This window comes from Callospermophilus lateralis, chromosome 7, assembly GCF_048772815.1.
Source record: "Callospermophilus lateralis isolate mCalLat2 chromosome 7, mCalLat2.hap1, whole genome shotgun sequence".
Taxonomy (NCBI): domain Eukaryota; kingdom Metazoa; phylum Chordata; class Mammalia; order Rodentia; family Sciuridae; genus Callospermophilus; species Callospermophilus lateralis.
The window spans coordinates 118,637,212-118,657,500 of record NC_135311.1 but is presented as its reverse complement, the minus strand read 5'-3'; the positions used below and the strand labels follow the sequence as shown (position 1 = coordinate 118,657,500).

At 34.7% G+C, this 20,289-nt stretch overlaps 1 protein-coding gene across 5 annotated transcripts in view; it reads left to right on the top strand.

Annotated features, from left to right (window-relative positions):
* Zmym4 (zinc finger MYM-type containing 4) overlaps window positions 1–20,289 on the top strand; it is a 144,332-nt gene that overhangs the window by 44,854 nt on the left and 79,189 nt on the right. For 4 of the 5 annotated variants that reach the window (XM_076860764.2, XM_076860761.2, XM_076860760.2 and 1 more), the window contains exon 2: window positions 13,528–13,573. The exons of the other annotated variant lie outside the window; for it this stretch is intronic. In XM_076860764.2, the coding sequence (XP_076716879.1) occupies window positions 13,528–13,573 (46 nt within the window). The remainder of the gene's footprint in view (window positions 1–13,527; window positions 13,574–20,289) is intronic. 5 annotated transcript variants of the gene reach the window in all.

The following is a 20,289-nucleotide window of genomic DNA, read 5'->3' as shown; positions in this document are numbered from 1 at the left end:
CCTTTGACAATTGAGGTTATTTTGCATGTGTTCAACTTGTGTGGACATTTTTATGGTCCTGCTGTATGGCTGCTTGCATAAAAAACAAATTATTTTTCATAAAAAAATTGTTGCATTTTCTAACTTGGGAAAATAATTAGGAAAGAATAAGTAAGGGATGTTTGAATTGGGGTAATAAAAGGAAGAAGTGAGCATTACTGTTGGTGAAGGAGGAAGATTGGACATTGGTTCTGGAGTGGTCTGTTGAAAGAATAAAAATTTACTTGAATCTTCTGTGTAATCTTGAAGATTCTTGCACAATTTATGGTACACTTGAGGATGTTGACACATTCAATCTAAGCAACTTTTGAAGTACTTGATAATAACAATCATCATACAATCTACACCATTTTTGAAATACTTGGTAACTAATAAAAAGGATTTAGCTGTTTGCACTTCTGTTTTATGTTATGCAGTGTTGCAGGCGCTAGACTTACAGCAATACAGAGCAGTCAAAAATCTCTCTAGGCTGGTGTGACATTGTCATAGAATAAACATTTATTGGTATGTGTCCCATATTCCTGGCACATAGCTTCTGAAATCCTTGGATCTCTAGAAGTAGAAGTGGGGATGACCAGTTGCTGGTGGTTGTTAGACAGTTTTCAGGGTGGGAATTGTTCACCAAAAAGATAAGGCATGATTAGAGGCCTGAAGGTTGAGTCAATCATCAGTGGCCAGTGTTAATCAATCATAATACATTGTCTATAAAAGCCACAAAGGATGGAGTTCATAGAGTGTCCTGATTGCTGAACACGTGGAATACTGGGAAGGTAACATGCCTAGAGAAGGTTTGAAAACTCCTGCCTTGCAATACCTTGAGTTAGGCATCTTTTCTAAGTAGGTGTTTATGTTTGTGTTTTATTTTAAACCAATAAACATAAGTAAGTGTTCCATGAGTTCCATGAGCTGTTGGTTACTAGTAAATTGACCTTGAAGAAGAGGTTGTAGGAACCTGAATTATAGCTGGTTAGTCAGAATCATAGGTCACAACTTAGGGCTTGTGATTGGCATCCAAAGTAAGGAGCAGTTTTATAGGACTTGACTTTCAGCCTGTGGGGCCTAATGTTAACTACAGGTAGATAGTATCAGAATCGAACTGCATTATATGATACCCAGTTAGTATCTGCTGGAGGATTGCTTTATTGGTGTCTGGCTTTAAGAAATATAGAATTTCTAATCCTTTATACAGTATTGATAGCATTTAGAGTTTGTTGAAAGAAACCAACTAGATTGTTCAATTTTTGTATAATTTTAAAGGTCATTGTACAAAAAGTGTAATTTTTTTTTTTTTTTTTTAAGATAGTCTCCAAAATGGAATTAAAAATCATTGTTTGGGCTAGGGTTGTGGCTCAGTGGTGATAGAGCGCTTGCCTAGCATGTGTAAGGCACTGGGTTTAATTCTCAGCACCACATATAAATAAATAAAATAAAGATCCATTGACAACTAAAAAAAAAAAATTAAAAAAAAATCTGTATAACCCTTGTTATTTGTCAGTAGATTGGACTATAAAAAGAATGGGATATTTCATAATCCAGCTTCAGAAATGCATGAGTACTTGATTCTCTATATAACATTTCCATCTACCTTTTAAGTAATGTTTTTTAGAATTGTTGTCATTGGACACATCTGCCCCAGTATAGCTAGGAAAAGTTGTGAGTTAAACTTTGTTCAGAAAGTTGGGTGTGTGCAAGATTAAGGCATCATAGAAGAATTGTAACTTTAGCTGAATAGTGTTTACACTTGAATGAAGACTGGAAAAGTTAAGAACCACACAACAGTCCAGATGTAGTGAAACTACCTCTGAAAGATTGGGTGAGCTACAGTTCATTCATAATAGCTAGAGTGTTTGTTTTAGGAATGAAAATGTAATAGGAACATGAAGTTAGGAAAAGTTGGAGCTGTAAGGTTCTGGAGTCTAATATTTACTAAGAAATTTGAACTTTTTTCTTAGGAGACTCCTTTGGAGCTGTTTATATATGCCATCCTCTCAATCTCTCAGTACTTATATTTCTTTGCCTATATAATAGAGGTGTTAACAAGTAACTACGTTATGAAATTTTGGGTGAGATTAAATATAATTAAGTCATGTGTTTGAAAAAAGTGACATAGTATGAAGTTCCTGCTGAGTGTTTATTGCTGTTGTAATGGTTGGGGAACCACTGTTTTAGGCCATCTACAAAATTCTGTAATTAGGTAATGGTTAGAAACGTGAATGATGGTTAGTAGCTTTACTGAAAAAGTCTTACTCAAAACTGGAGAAACAAAAATAAAAATTAGTAAAACAGCAAAGTGCACCCTGGTAGGGGTGAATATTGGTGGAATGTTTTTTTGTTGGGTATTTTGATAACATGTCAAAAAGTTTAATGTCTATGTCCCATAATCTAGTGATTCTACTTCTAGGAATTCTTTCTACAGATAAACTAACATATATAAGCCAAATAGTAGGTTCAGAGATGACAATTACAATATTATATTTATTTAAAAAAAAAAAGCCAGAAGCAACTTAAACATCCATCAATACAAGACAGTAAAATCTATATAGTCAGTAAATGAAGTGAGGTAGATATCTATATAAAGAGAAATTTCCGGGAAGTATCGTTAAAAATATAGTTGGGAAATTTTTCTCTTTGCGTACTTACTTATATCTTTGTTAGTCTCAGAGAAAGTGGTATCTAATTTTAAGTTTGATTTTTTGAGGAGAGTGAATGTTTAGTACTTGTGTTCTTTATCTTTATCATTATTATTTGGAATTGGAGTCTTTAACTGAGTCTTAAGACTGCTTTGTAAATAAGATATTAACTATTGACATACTATTAAAAAACTCTAGCTTGCTTTTAAGTCTTTTAAAGCAATATTAAAACTCTGGTCCAGCTTTTAAAAAATTTTTTTAATGAAGATTTTTGTTTTTGGTTTAAAGATTTTCTTATTTTCTAGGATGTTTTTCCCCCAGCTTATCCTACCTGATATTTATTTTGGTGTGTAGTAATGGTCCCAGTTTTTCCACTCTAAATGGTTGCTTATTATAGTCTAATTTTTTTGCCTTGTTTTGTGTTAAGAGAGAGAATTGATGTTTGGGTTTAGCAGCATAGAGATGTCCTTCATGACATTGACAAGAACAGTTTCAGTGGAAATACTTAAGTAGGTAAGCATGTGTAGCAGAACTCTGAGAGGCAGCACGTGTGGACAACTAACTAACTCTCTTGCTATCAAGGGGAGGAAAAAAGTGGGCAGTAGCTCTAGGGGAATTGGGAGACATGAGAACTGTTTTTTAAGATGGAAGAAATAATATAGCATGTGTGTATGTTATGGGAAAGAACCATTAGAAAGGGGAAAATGGATGGTGTAGGAGAGAAAATAGAGATTTCAGAACAGTGTCCCTAAGAAGGTAAGAGGGCGTGTGATTTAACTTGGCTACACAAGTGGAGGAATTGGTCTTAGTATGGGAGGAGCATTGATAGCACATCTTTAAGAACAAAAAGGGAAGGAAGGATGGTAATAGTCCATTGACTGTGGAGGGCTAGGGTTGTGGCTCAGCAGTAGAGTGCTTTCCTAGCACATGCGAGGCCCTGGGTTTGATTCTCGGTACCACATAAAAATAAATAAATAAAGGTCCAACTACAACTAAAAAAAAAAAAAATAATAAATATATATAAAAAAAGATTGTGGAGACTTGTAGATGTTCTTTTCATTTTCCTTAGTTAAGGTTTTTTTAAAGTTTAATTGACATGTAAAAATGACATGTATGGTGAGCAATACGTTTTCATTTATGTATATATGTGGAAAATGACTTAAGTCCAAACTATTCATATAGGCATTACCTCACATTCCATGTTTTTGTAGTGAGAACACTTATTATCTACTTAGCAATTTGCAAGTATACAACATGGCTGTTATTTAGGTTCACTGCAGTGTATTTTCTCCTAATTGAAATTTGGTGTCCTTTTGCCAACATTTCCTCAATTCTCTCACCTCCCAGTCTTTGTTTTACTCTCTGTTTTATGAGTATGATTTTTTTTTTTTTTAAAACCCTTCTACATGTTTCTCATTTTAATCTAATGCCCTCCAGGTCCCTCCATGTAATTGAAAATGACAGGACTCTCCCTACCTCCCCAACCCAGGGACACTCTTATCACTGAGTTTCGCCCACAGCACTTTGTATTTTTTATTTTGAGACAGGGTTTTCCAGGCCGTCCTTGAGTTGGTGATCCTCCTGCTTTAAAATTTTTAAAATAGTATTTTTTAGTTGTAGTTGAACACAATACCCTTAATTAATTAATTTATTTTTATGTGGTACTAAAGATCGAACCCAGGGCTTTGCATGTGCTAGGCCGCCGAGCCACAGTTCCTTCTGTTTAAAAGTTGAAAAATGTTGTGTGTGGGGTTAGGGTTGTGGCTCAGTGGCAGACTGCTTGCCTACCATGTGAGAAGCCCTGGGTTCGATCCTCAGCACCATGTAAAAATAAATAAATAAAACAAAGGAATTTAAAAAAATAATAATTTCCATTAAAAAAATGTTGTGTGTGAAAGAGGGGAAGGAGAAGAGAGAGAGCGAGGCCCAGAGAAGACATCACATTTTCTTTATCCATCCATCCATTGATCACTACTTGGGTTGAGTCTGTATCTAGGCAATTATGAGTAGTGCTGCAATGAACATGAGTACAGGTATCTATTCTGCATACTGATTTTTATATCCTTCGGATATATACCTACGGGCAGAATTGCTGAGTCATATGGTAGTTGGATATTTAATTTTTTTTAAAGGAACTAACATACTATTTCATATAATGACTATAATAATTAATATTCCTACTGATCATATTTTAATTCTTAATTATATACCTTTTTTTTTTTTTTTGGAGTACTGGGGACTGAACACAGGGCCTTGCACACGCTTAGTAAGTTCTCTACCACTGAGCTACATTCCCTAGCCCTTGAATATTTTTTTACCTTTATTCTTTTAAGATGTCTGTGATTAAGAGTTTGTCTAGTTTCTTAGTCACTCTCATGCACTCTTATTTTGTGAGGAGATTGACCTCTTCATATTCCCTTTGTGAACTTGTTGAATCACCTATTTACCCTCAGAGAAAAATTTTGTAGTATTTTCATTATAATTTTATACATTTCTTAAGCTTATTTCCAGAACATTTTAAAAAGTTTTTCACAATGCTGGCGATCTAGCCCAGGGCTTTGTACTGGATAGACCTACCCATCCTAAAGTTTTTAAATGCTATTAGCTATTTTTATGAATTACATTTTTCATTGTATTTTAACTAATTATTGCTTCTTCATAGAAATGCTTTTTTGAATGTTGTATTTTGTAAAGAATCACCCTAATGTGTTCTTATTCCTAATAACTTTTCGGTCTATCTTGTACTTTTTGAGCAGAGAATTGTTACCTGCAAATATTGATAAATGTTTCCTTTTCATTATTACTACTCTTTATTTTTTGCATCGACTAATACTTTTAACAAGGTAAATTAATGATTATGGTACCACTTTAATAATAACTAGATGGTAAGGTAAATATTTAATGTTGCTTGCCAATTCAGTGGATTAATTTTCAGTTGAGAACAACTCTGATAACATCTGTATATTTTAGGAAAGATTGATAAGTGGCAGGGGGAGAGGTTTAGAAGAATAAGAGTCGTAGGAACCAAAGTATTTACTGTTTTCATTTAATATTTTTGTTAGATTTGACTGATTATTTGAGGTAAATATTCTTTGACATGTTAAATATATTATGTTCTATGTACTTGTTAAACTTCTCAAGTGGGAAAAGCCCTGCTTTTACAATATTAGGGAAATCCAGAGATAGTTAAATGGAATGATTATTTAACAAAAATTAACTAAACCATTTTATCTTTTATATTTATTTATTATTTGTTTTTGTGGTGCTGGTGGTGGAACCCAGAGCTTGAACATGCCAGGCAAGTGCTCTACCACTGAGCTATATCCCCAATTCCAAAAATGAACTAAAAATCTCATATTACTTTATATTGTTATTAAATATTGAGAATGATTTTTTTTTTGGTATTAAAATGTGTAGGAATTTATGTTATGGTTTGGATTTGAGGAGTCCTCCGGAAGCCCTTGTCTAAATGCAGGGATATCCAGAGGTGAAATGATAAGATGATAACAGTAACCATCTTAGTTTGGTAACTGCAGGCAGGTGGGGCGTGGCTGAGAAGGTGGGTCCCTGAGGGCTCACTCCCCTTCCCCTCCCTGCCTTGTTCCTGGCCCTGAGAAGTTCTTCGCCAAGCCATTCTACCATTATGCTCTGCCACACCCCTGGCCCCACCTTGGGCCCTAAGCAGTGGAGACCCCCAACCCTGGACTAAACTTCTGAAACTGTGAGCCCAAATAAACTTTTCCTGTAAGTTGTTCACATTGGGTATTTTGGTCACAATGATGAAAACCTAGTGCACACAACTTATAGACCTTTAAATGTTGACATCAAAAGTGTGTGGTACAACCAAATGTTTTTGGAAAATGCTGGATAAAAAATAATGCAGGTTTCTTTAATTTTAGAAGTCTTAGTATTTAATGAATCAATATGCATTTTTACTCACCAAAACATAGATCTCTGGTTTTCATATTTACTTGATCATAGAAATTTCTTTCTTTTTTCTTTCTCCTTTTCTTTCCTCTCTTTCATGGCGCAGTATTGGGGTTTGAGCCCAGAGAGCTACATCTACCCAGTTGTCCTTAATTTTGTGACTCTCACTGAGTTGCTGAGGCTTCAAACTTGGGATCTTCCTGTCTCCGCAGCCCCCTAAATCACTGAAATTACAGGTGTGTTTGTCACTGTGCCCTGATCACAGAACTTTTTTTTATTAGAGTTTTGCATTATAGATATTGAGAAATGCAAAGCTGTGGTAGTCATTTATTTTAAAAGATATCGAGAGATTATGCAAAATACAGTGTGCTAGGGCCTGTGGATATCCTAGGATAAAAAAAGATTTATCTAGAAAGTGATACTGATACATGCATAAATTAACTATAACAAGTGACTCTTAAGTGAAATATAAATCAAGGACTCAGAGGAGAAATGATTTTTATAAAAGGGTCAGAAAAGTTCTTACTGAACAGCAGTACTTTCAAAGAGCAGTGAGGTCTTTCCAGAAGAGTGGAAATAATATAAGATTGGTATGATTAGAACTTTGTATAGGAGAAAGGATGTTGGTTCATAATAGTCATTTTCAAATCTTCTATTTTGCTGCTTCTCTCCTTCATTGGGTTTTTCTTAGGATAAAGTCCAGTACCTAAATACAACTGATACTTAGGGTAAGCAAAACAGACATTTTATTGAGAGTTGAAGGGGAGCACATTAATAATTAATAAGAGCACATTAATAATTACTAGGCAATGCCTGTAATCTCAGCCATTCAGGAGTCTAAGGTAGAGGATCACAAGTTTGAGGCCAGCTCTTCAGCATCCCAGTGATACCATAATCAATTTAGTGAGACCCTGCCTCAAAATAAAAAAATAAAATAGACTGGGGGAGTATCTTAGTGTTTAAGTGCCCTTGGATCAATCCCCAGTAGTAATAACAAATAAATAGATAGATAGATAGATACATAGATAGATAGATAGATAGATAAAATGAAGATGGTAGATACAAACTGGGATGCCTGACCACCTGTCTGGGAAGAATGTTTGATGCATGAGTTTGTCATCAGCTTTATATTGCTTTACTTGCTTTATTCCCTCAATTTTCATCCTGCTAAGCTTTCTACTTTTGAATTCTCATTTTGTTCTGCTGTCAACTTTTATATTTGCTGTTCTTTCTTGACCCCCTCCCACCTGTTCACCTGTTTTAATTTCTGCTCATTCTTTAGATCTTAAGTTTAATACCATGAAGTGTCATTAGTGTTTGTGTCAGGGGTAGAAGAGAAAATTAACTTTTTAAAAATAAGAATTGTTGATCCAGAATCCAATATATTTCTAATGTGATCTTTTTTGGAGGGATGGCTAGGGTGTGTGTGTAGTGATGTTTATCAATTCACACTATATAAAGATTACATCCTCCTCTAGTCTTTGGTGTAAGTTTTGAAAATAAAAATGTGTTATGCCCCCCATTGCTTAGTTTGAAATATGGGGAACTGCTTATCATTTGTTGAATGTTTTTATTTTTAAAAGTGGGTACATTTTTATAAACAAAATGTTTGGTGAACTCTTAATATTTTTAAAGCAGGGAAACATGTCTTTTATTAGTGTAACAAGAGTGATTCATATATATATATATATATATATATATATATATATATATATATATATACACACACACACATACACACACTCACACACATACACAAATACAAATATGTATACATACATATATATATTCTCCTGTCTCAGCCTCCTGAGCTGCTGGGATTACAGGTGTGCATGGCTGTTATTTACAATTTGATAAGTACCATGCTAAGTCCTTTTTGTACTTTTAAAAATTTAATCCTAACAGCCCTATGAAGTAGGTATCTATATCCAGATTATATGAACTTTTAGTTAAATAGCTGTTAAGTGGCCGGAGTTGAAATTTAAAATCAAGCAATTTAAGATTGGCCTAAGGTCTTAACTAATGTGCAATGATTGCTGTTAATGATGTATATAAAATAATCTCAAACATGCAATAGTTACATGTTTTGAAGTTAATGAGCAGAAACTATGAAACTTTATTGCTCATTAAAAATTCAGTGATATTTATTGTATTGAATCAGGGTCCACATTTCTGTTTTCTTTTTTGGTTTTGTAGTTTTTGAGAAAACTGTTCTCTCTACAGAATAGTTATTATAGCAAGAAAACCAGCTTCAACTTTAGGTACAATCAAATCTTTTTATTTAAACTTGAAGGATGAGTAGCATGACTTTGATTTTCAAGCTAAATTATGAACTGCTTATATCTAATTTCTTATTTATAAATATATAAGTTGTACAGGATTGGGGTTTACATCATGGTAGAGTGTATGCTTAGTATGCGTGAAGCCTTGGATTCAATCCCCAGCATGGGGGCGGAGGGAAGCATCTAAAATACAGAATGAACAAGAAGCACTCAAACCTAAGTTTAGTAAAACCATTGTATTATTATGAAGCTGAGTGTTACATTTTGTTTTGTTTGTAATAGGGTTTGAACCAAGGGTGCTTAGTTATTGAGTCACATTTGCAGCCCTTTTTATTTAATCTTGTTACTTTTTTTTTTTTCAAGAAAGAGGGAGAGAGAGAGAGAATTTTAATATTTATTTTTTAGTATTTGGCGGACACAACATCTTTGTCTGTATGTAGTGCTGAGGATCGAACCTGGGCCGCACGCATGCCAGGCGAGCGCGCTACCGCTTGAGCCACATCCCCAGCCCAATCTTGTTACTTTTTATTGTAAGGGTCTTGTTAAATTCCCCAGGCTAGTCTTGAATTTGTAATCCTCTGCTTCTGGATTTGCTGGGATTACAGGCATGCATACTTGAACTGGGCTCATAAATTTTGAATTGTGCCCCATTCTGAGTTGTGTGATAAAATCATTGTCCATCCTGTTTCATCCTGCCTGGAACTTGAATCATCCCTTTGTCCAGTGCATCCATGCTGTAAATACTACCTTCCCATTAGTCACTTGGTAGCAGTCTGGATTATCAGATATCAGTGTTTATTTTCAACCAACTCTGACAGAGTAGGCATGTCATAGTGCCTATATCATTCATCTATCTCATTTCATCTCATCAAGTGGACATTGTATATCTTTATCACAAGAAGGTGGATGTATAGTACAATAAGATAAAATGAGAAGAGACCACATTCATATAATTTATTATAGTTACAGTTGTTGTGTTTCATTAATAGTTGTTGATCTCTTGCTTGTGGGGAGCCATTCTCACAAGTGACTGGGCAACTCCTGGTTTGGGTCTGAGGCGCTCTGGCTAAACTGTGTGGAGCTTTCCCGACTCTCTCCTGGTGCGAGAGCCTGTCCGTGTGGGGGTGTGACTTGACCACTGACCCTGACCTTGGAGTGTGGCCCCCCCTCAACCTTCATTGGATGGAATTCTCCCCTGAATTTCTTGTTCCCCAATAAAAGGCTACTCCCTGGCGTGCCCCCCCCCACGTTAGCCCTGAGTAATCCCTGCTGCCCTACTGGGTGGTTAGAGGTGGGAGCCAGAGGGGGAGCCGTCTTGGACCTTGTCATAGAAAGAGGTAACTGAGTCTGTGTGTTTTATTTCGATCTTGCTAGCTAACTTTTATGCCAAGAACCTCTTTAATGAAACCAGTGCGCTGGTCTCATGGTGGAATTTGGCGCCCCAGGGTCAGTGGTCAAGTCACTTCCCCACACGGACAGGCTCTCGCACCAGGAGAGGGTCGGGAAAGCTCCGGCACAGTTTAGCCAGAGGGCCTCAGACCCAAACCAGGAGTTGCCCAGTCTACGTGTGAGAATGGCTCCCCACACTTGCTGTGCCTAATTATAAATTAAACTTTATCATAGGTATGTAAATATAGGAAAAAGTATACTAATATAGGGTTCAGCGCCATCCATATTTTTAAGGCATCCACTGAGGGTCTTCAAAAGTATCCTCTGCTGATAAGGGGGAACTGCTCTATTCACAGTTGTACATATCCATTAGTAAATTGTTTCCTGATTCTCCCTCATGCTCTTGCCCTAGTCTTGGGCAGCCAGTAATCTGTTTTCTTTCCCTGGGGTTTTCAAATGTATACCCATTTCCAGCAAAAGAGACTGGAGATAATTTTGTCTATTTGTAAACAGGACTTTAAATTGTTTGGTGATCAAGAAAGAAGCAATGTTTTGGGGCTGGAGTAGTGGCTCAGTGGTAGAGTGCCTGCCTACCATGTGCAAGGCACTGGGTTTGATTCTCAGCACCTCACATACGTAAACAAATAAGTAAACAAATAAATAAATAAATTGACAACTAAAAAATATTTTTTAAAAAAGAGGCAATGTTTTAGTCTTCGCTTTTGTTTTGAGAGATAAGGAGGGAAGGAGAGGCAGGAAAACAAAGAGTCTGATTTTGAACCTGTAGAGGAGGAACTTTAATTCTGAAATCTTTGACATTTTGAAAGAGTGTTTTCTGAAGTTTTAACACCTGATTCTTTCCTCCCTCCCCCTTTTTTTCATACTGAGAATTGAACCCATAGGGTGCTTTTCCACTGAGCTACATCCCCAGTCCTTTTTATTTTTTATTTTTGAGACAGAGTCTTACTAAGCTTCTGAAGTGCTCACTAGGTTGCTGAAGCTGGCCTCAAACTTATGATCTCCTGCCTTAGCCTGCTGAGTCACTGGGCTTGCAGGTGAGTTCCATCATATCTGGCAACACCTGATATTCTTTCTGTCTAGGTTTATTTCCTGAGCATTGATCAGTTGCTATTTCTTATATCCAGAGTAATTTTAATTATTTTCCCCATTTTCATTTCAATATTTTCCATGTGAAATTGTAAAGGGTCTAAATTACATTTTTTTTTCTTTTTTAGAATAATATGGAAGTTATTCATTGTTTGTGTTCTGGCTTAGATAAGAGATACTGTTTCCTATAGAATGGAGTCTGATCTTAGGAGTTAGGTTTAATAGCTCATCAGGGGAAAAGATTATGCCCCACACAAAATCCCTTAAGTCACTCATAAATTATAGACATACTTCCTTTTGGTATTATTATCAGTGCCATTTCTTTTCCTTATAGCATTGTGCAAGATTGTCATTTCACTGGTTGAACATAAGGTAAATTGCCTCTGGGCAATATTTTATAAAAAGCATATTAACATTTAAAAAAAAAATGGTGTGTGCTCCCCTCCCCCCATGCTAGTTTATGCATTTAAAAAAAAACTCCTCTTACTTTTGGAATTCTGAAGTTTGATCAGGATGTATCTTTTTCTCCTTCTCCCATTACATCTTTGGTATCAGATGGGCTCATTGAATCTTAGATATTCATATTTTTAGTTCACAGAAGTTTTGTTTTAGTCTTCTACTTCTTCATTATTCCCTTCTTTTGGGGTGCCATATATACGTGTGTGTGCATGCGTGTATATATTTAAGAGGTGTTGATGGACATAATACCTTTATTTTATTTATTTTTATGTGTTGTTAAAAGATTGAATCCAATGTTTCATACATGCTAGGCAAGTGCTCTACCACTGAGGTACAACATCAGCCCGTTAGGGACCTTGGAGATTGCTGTAAGACATATAGTTTAATCTTCATGTCACTCAAATTATTGTTTCTAGTTTTTTGTAGTTTTTTAATTGATCAAGAATTTTCCCATTATTTTACCCCAAAAGTTTTTATTTTGGCAGTCATTTTCTTGTTTCCAAATATTTTTTTTCTCATGACCTCATGCAGTTAATGTTATTATTTTTTGTGTGTAACCTCTTTTTCAGATTTAACTTAACATATTTCTTAGAAGTTTCTTTATTGTAAATTACCTGTTTTCTTCTTGAGTGGTTTTCTGTTTGTTTACTTTGAACCTTCTCTTCCACGGAATTAATTTATTTTAGAAACATGGAATATTGTTTATTTATTTTGTGCTCATATTATTAGTATCAGGTACTGTTTATCTATACCTACTATATTTTCTTTGCAATTATGTAGGTAGTTTGGTAATTCTGTTTCTGTCTTGAATGGAGTGGCCAACTCTGGGCAAGGTTTATCAAGAAGTGATGTTCTTGTGTTCAGGAGTCTGGAATACTAAGATTTCTTTAAGTAAGGAGTCCTTTAAAGACTCAGGGTGGAGCATATTACTTTCTTCAATTCCTTGGTAGAATTACCTATGTTATAATTTCTTTTCCCTCTGTGTCTGTTTTTAAGGTCTAGAATTTCCTCAGACTTGACTCTACTTCCCTGTAATATGATTCACTTTCACTTTAAGAACAACAAATTTCTGCCTTTAGCCTAAGAACAGAAATTGTCATTGCCAATTTTTCTGTTAAGGTTTTTTTCATATATATTTTTTAGTTATAGGTGGACACAACTACCTTTAGTTGTTATTTTTATGTAGTACTGAGTATCGAACCCAGTGCCTCATGTTGGCGAGGCAAGCGCTCTACCACTGAATGACAACCCCAGCCCCTGTTTAGTTTTGATAAGTTTTTACATAGTTCTCCTTAAGAGTTAGTAAGTTCTTAAGTGTTAACTATGCTTATTATTATTATTACAGATATATATGATCATCCTCTTGTGTGATTTATTGTAAGAGTGATTAATAAGATAGGGAATGTAATGTATTTCTTGGGTTTGGTTTGAAGAACTGTTTTTGTTCATCCTAAATTTTATTTTACTCCATTTGGAAATGTTTTTGTTTATGTTGTTCATTTGCATAATTTGGCTTGAAAATTAGAGCTCCTTGGGGAATAGGGAAGGATACAAAGAAGTATGAATGAAGAATGTGAGGGCTGGGGATAATAGCTGAGCTGGCCCTGGGTTCAATCCCCAGCACCAAAAAAAAAAAAAAAAAAAAAGATTATGAGAATAACGTTACTTTTCTCTTTCCTTTTTTGCCTTTTCAGTTTGAACAGAAAAGTGGTGCAGTTTTTGATGAAATTGTAGAGAACTGTAAGTACCATTTGAAAAAAAAATCTTTAGACAGATGAAAGCCTAGACAAAGCATTTAGCATTAGAGTGGTTTGTGCTAATTTATGTGATGAACCAGTTATATTTAATCTAGATCTCATCACATCCTTTCAGTACTTTTAGCAGATTAATTTGAATAATAAGAATCTTGCTTTTTATTTTCCAAGAAATATTTTACTCTCAAGTTATTTATGTGTTGAAGTATAATAACACTTTGTGCTAGTGTGAATTATATAGAAAAGTATATTATTTTAAAGGTTTCTACTTTTTTTTTACAGCATCTTTCAATGTTCTCTTTAGAATCTTTGTGCTATAGTATTTTAGAGAATTCTTTTTATGATTATAAAAGTAATACATTCAACTTATAGTATAGAAATCAGTAAAGTAGAAAGTAAAAACCTTTGTCATTACCATTCGCTAAAGATAACTGGCTTTAAGAGTTTAATATATATCTTTCCAGACTTTTTTCTGTGAATATATATGTACATACACACACACACGTGCGGGCATACACACACATCTAGTATATGGGAATTTTTTTATATGTGCAGGAATCGTATGAATGCCATTCTTGCCTGTTTTCTTTCAACTGCATAGAAATTTTTCTGTGTCAGTGGATATAATCCTTTTGCATTCTTTTAAATGGGCACTTAATATTTTATTCTTTGGCTATATTGTAATTCAACCAGCTTCCTCTTTTATACATATGTAAATTATTTTCAGTTTTTCATTATTATAAACAATACTGGGTAAGTTTTTCTCTACATGTCTTTGTATACTTGTTAAGGTGTTTTTGTAGGATAAATTCTAAGAATAGAATTGATAAATCATTAAAGGATGTGTTTGTGTTTGTTTATGGAGTGTAACTTTTGTCAATTAGAATTCTTCAGCGGAATGTACCTTTCCTTTCCTTTTTTTTTTAAGTTTTCATCTACCAGAAGAATCTATGAGTACCTTGTTTCTTTTTGGAATTTGCTAATATTTTTGAATGTTTACATTTTTTAAAGTTAGTCTTAATTTTTTGTTATTTGATATTGATAGTTAATTAATTCTTATCTTCAGTGGATTTAATTATTGTTGCTGGCAACAAAGTAGATTAGCTAGTTTATCTAGAAGAAACACTTTGATGTAAATTTGGTATTCCATAGAATTTAGAGTGGAAGTAAAAAAACAAATTTTCTCCAGTGTACTCAGCAAAAGATATCAGTCTATCCTGTCAGAGAACAGTTATATGCCAATGACTTTTAGTCTTTCTGTTTAATTCATTTTTAATTTCAAGTTCCTAGAAGAAACACTATTGATTGGACCACCCTGATTCTGATGGTCATCTTTGAACCAATTATGTATCACGAAAACAGTCAAATGTTAAAGCAGAGCTTTTAGGACACATTCCTCTGCCATTATTTCTTAATTTCATTAATTTTTTGTTTTGTTTTGTTATGTTGGATTGGCATTCGAACCTAGAATCTTATGCTTGCTAGGCAAGTACTCTACCATGAGCCACATCCCCAGCCTTCTCCAAATAATTTTTTAAAAATATTTTTTGTTCTAAATGAACAGGATACATTAAATTAATTAATTAATTAATTTTATGTGGTGCTGAGGATTGAATGCTAGGCAAGTGCTTTACCACTAAGCTGCAGCCCCAGTACTTACCAAATAATTCTTGAATACTTGCTCTAGACATGTCTATGCTTAAGTTTGTATATTGGTAATGGAAATGAACCAAAATTTCCGATGAAGGTTTTAACCTGATGCTCTATTTTTTAGTTTTAGCAATAAGAACAATCTTAAAAGTGGCAACAGGAATTTATCTTAAGAGCTGTAATCAGGGACTGGGGCTATAGCTCAGTGGCAGAGCACTTGCCTAGCTGTGTGAGGCACTTCGTTCATTCCTGAGCACCACATAAAAACAAACAAATAAAGGCATTCTGTCCATTTACCATTACAAAAAAGTTTTTTTTTTTTTTAAAGCTATAATCAAGTGGCTATAGCTAGAGTCTTATACCTAACATTTATGTTTATTTAATTTTTGGTATCAGGGATTGAACTGAAGTGTGCTTAACCACTGATCCACATTCCCAGCCTTTAAAAAACGACAACAACAACAACAACAACAACAGCCAACAAACAAAAAAAGAGACAAGGTCTTTCTAGAGTGTTTAGAGACTCCTTAAGTTGCTGAGGCTAGCTTTGAATTAGCAGTCCTCTTGCCTCAAACTTCCAAGCTGCTGGGATTACAGGTGTGTGCTACTGTGCCTGGCTAATAGGGCTTTTTCTTTGTTTTTTTTTTTTTTGTTTGTTTGTTTTTGTTTTTGTTTGAGAGAGAGAGAGAGAGAGAGAGAATTTTAATATTTTTTTTTTTAGTTTTTTCTGCGGACACAACATCTTTGTTTGTATGTGGTGCTGAGGATCGAACCCGGGCCGCTTGAGCCACATCCCCAGCCGTAATAGGGCTTTTTCACCCCACTCTCTCAGGACATTGTTAAGCTAGAGAAGGGCTAAGGATGTAGCTTAGTGATGAGAGTTCTTGGCCCTGGGTTTGATTCCTAGCACTGCAACAAAACAAAGCTGGAGATGTATAAGCAGTCAGTTTTATACCAAATATCAGATATAAATAGTACAGTGTTTCCCTTTTTCTCTCCGTTTCTGGTAGTTTGCCATTAAAAGGATATTGGAAGGGGCTGGGATTGTGGCTCAGCGGTAAAGTGTTTGCCTAGTACGAATGGGACCTGGGTTCGATTCTCAGCACCATATAAAAATAAAGGCATTGTGTTGTATCCATCTACCTTAAATAAATAAATTAATTAATTAATAAATAAATTTTTTTATAAAAGGATATTGGAAGCAGAGAAGTGACTCGTTTTAAGGGAACACTTAAGCCTCTCTCCATGAAGATTTAGAAACATTATCCAGGATTGGTAAGGGCATACTGCTATCTAATAATATTTAGGATACCAAAGATGGTTTCAAGGCCTTACACTTTGTCTTGGGATAGATGTCTAGAAAAAAAAAGAGATTTATCATATTCTAAATTGACTTTCCAGAGATACAGTATGTTTAATGAATGGGATTTAAAAGAAAAAAGGCTAAAACATTTTTAAAAAAATATTTATTTTTTAGTTTTAGTTGGATATAATACCTTTATTTTATTTATTTATTCTTATGTGGTGCTGAGGATCAAACTCAGGGCCTCGCACATGCTAGGCAAGCATTCTACCACTGAGCCACAACCCCAGTCCAAGGCTCAACATTTTATGGGTATGAAGAGAAGGTGTGGTTGCCCATCTTGTTCATTTTTCAGGAGAATGTGTGCTGTGGATTTTTTGTAAGATTGGTAATAGAGAAAGTGACTGATAACTGTGAATCATTCATGTTCCCCCATCTGTTAATAGTTTATGTGAAGTGTGAAAGAAGTTCAAATAGTATAAAGAGATTATTTAACGTATTCATGTAGCTGTTTTCTTAAAGACTTTTCATTAAATGACTCTGCGATAACCAACTGGTCATCCAGCAATAGTTAGTTAATTTTGTTTGTTTTTCAGTACTGGAGATTGACCTGGGACTTCAATCACAGAGCTACATCCTTTTTATTTTTTGAGATAGTCTCACTGAGTTGCTGAGGCAACTTTTTGCCCTCCTGCCTCAGCCTCCCTAGTTGCTGGGATTAAAGGTGTGCCCCGCTTAGCAATGTTTAATTTTCTAAAGATAGAGCAAGTTTATTGAATATAATAAACTTGACAACTTCAAAGGAAAAGTAAAAGCTTTATTGATTTGTTCTTGAAGATGTTGTTTGGATGAAAAAATCTATTTTGATTACTTGCGGTATACTAGTTTGTGGAAAAACCTTACATGTATTATTCTTTAAAATGATATTTATTATTTTCGGATATTAAGCTCAACTATATAATAGAAACATGATAGAAATTTATTTCTCATAATCAGGAAGCCTCGATTATAATATGGGTTTGTAGTTTTCAGGAATCCAGGGGCCTTCAGCTTTCTGTATCATAACCTTAGTGCGTGGCTTCCATTTTCGAGATATCTTGGTGTTCTAAGATGGATGATGTTCCCTGGGGAGGAAGGCAAAAAAAAAAAAAAAAAAAAAGCACACTTCTTAGCACAATTAGGACTTTTTTAAAAATGGAAATTCTACCTGTGTGATTGGGTGTACATTTCATTGCCCAATCTAGCTTCAAAGAAAGCTGGAAATTATAGTCCTGTAGCTGAGTCTGTTGCCAAAAATAAAATTGAGGATCTCTTAATAAGGAAGAGAAGGAGAATTGTTATTAGCGGGCATTATCTGTCATAGTAACCATTTGGATGAAGATAATATGGCTGTCTTCATTTACAGGCATGTGCCACCACACCAGGCTAGCTGATCAACTGTCTTCATTTACTAAGGAAAAAAACTAAGGTTTAGAGATACCATTTAGCTTTTAATTGGAGTCAGGATTTGAATGCAAGTTTACATAACTCTAAAGCCCCTCCTTTTAAATTTTTCATTATCTATTTCTGAATTGCCCTGTAATTCATTGGAGTCACAGTTTTTTGAGAATAACAATTATTTGATAGAAATAAAGGTATTTGTAAAGTAACTTTTGAAACATTTTAAGGAGTATTAACTATGATTGAGGATTTTGTTGTTGCTTATGGGGGTCTGAATTATATCTGCCTTATCAGAATGGTTCAATTTAAGAAAATTGATACAATTTTTAAAAAGTAAAATGTAAGAAAACAATAAAAAGAACCGATAATTGAAGTTTTTCCCTTTTAACCAGAACTGTTTACATATTTTTGTTTATATAGTTTATTGTTGAGTATTTGAATTCTTCCAACATTGTGAAAGACTATTGTCCTTATAAAAATGTTGAAAAGAAACCTAAAGTTTCTTTAGGGATGTAACTTGAGAATTGATAGAGCCTTAACTGAAAAACACCTCACAGTTCTCTACAATTTTTAATAAAAACAAAGGTTCTTCTTGTATTGAGCATATTGACCAGTAACCAGTGTAAAGATGGACTAAACTAATTTTTATTTTATTTCTGTATTTTTGTGAACAAATTACAGCTATGTTTTAGTATTGTTATCAATAATATTGAGTAGTGTCAGGGAAACTGAAGACTGAAGTTGTATGTGGAATTTAGTTCAGGTTGGTCAGTAAGATTAGAGGGTGATGAAAGCATATTGTAAAGGTTTTGAATATAAGACGATTTTGACCTGTTTCTCCAATGGAAGATGAAGAACTAGAATGTGACCATTTAGAACACATGTACACAGACACATATGGATGAAATAGTCTTATGTCTATTGATTATTTATTAACTTAATTGTGTGTATATTTAAAACTTATTTATGTTGAATTATTTAGAAAATACACTTGGTCCTCCGTATTCATGGGTTCTGTATCTTTGGATTCAGTAAAACTCAGATAAAAAATATTTGGGAAAAAATTGCATGTGTACTGAACTTGTAGTTTTTTTTCTTGTCATTTCCCCTAAACAATAGGCATAACAACTATTTACATCATATTAGATATGATAAGTAATCTGGACAACTTAAAGTATACAAGAGGATTTGCCTAGTTTACTTGCAAATACTGTGCCATTTTGTCATATAAGGAACTTGAACACCTGAACACCTTGAGAGTGTTTTTTTTTTCTTTTCTTTGGTACCAGGGATTGAACTCAGGGACATTTGACCACTGAGCCACATCCCCAGCCATTTTATATTTTATTTAGAGACAGGGTCTCACTGAGTTGCTTAGCACCTCACCATTGTGACTGGCTTTGAACCCAGCCACTGGGATTACAGGTGTGTGCCACCATACCCGGTATCTGTAGATTTTTTTTAATCTAGCTTGGGGTCCTGGAACAAATCCTTCATGGATACTGAGAGATGACTTTACTGGTTTTCTTCCAGTTATTTTGTGAAAGTTTTATTTAACTATGTAATGTGTGTTTTAGAAATTTGACATTTTAATCTTAAGTGTTGGTCTTAAAGTCAGTTGACATAGTTTTCCAGGATTTTCTAAATTGTGTAAGATAGAACATATCTTGAATTTGCATTCTAATTACTGCATGCAGTTTAAATCACCTGAAATTTGATGTAAAATATTAACCATTTTATTATGCTCAAAGACTAGGTGACTCGGGTATTTAGAAAGGGATCACTCCCCATCCCAAAACAATGCTTGGGTCTTGACAGATGATTTGGAGGCTGGGGGTGACTACAGTAGCCTGGAATAACCTGGAAATATAGTCTGGAAGTTTATTGACTTATGTCTGGTACATTGAGTTATGTTTGGTACATGGGTTAGGAGGACTCAAAGTGTGGAACAATGACTTGAGCACCGGAAAATAATCTGAGCTTGCTTTTCTCATACATAGTCTGACTTTTTTTAATGGTGGTTTGGGGGGTCCCACACAAATTAGTAATTCAGTGAATAAGGCAGAAGTTGGGTCATCTTTTTTAGTAGAACTTCTGAAGTCTCAAAATATCACTTCTACCACATTCCATTGGCTACAGGCAAGTCATAGGCTTGCCCAGGTTCAGAAGAAGTTGCAGAATCTTCATCTTTATAGGAGGTGGTCTGGGTCACATTTTGGAAAGCACATGGGGTGTGACGTAACGTGGTCATTTTTATGAAAATACATTGTGCTGTCACAGCATGGAATTCTGCAATTGAATATTGCATT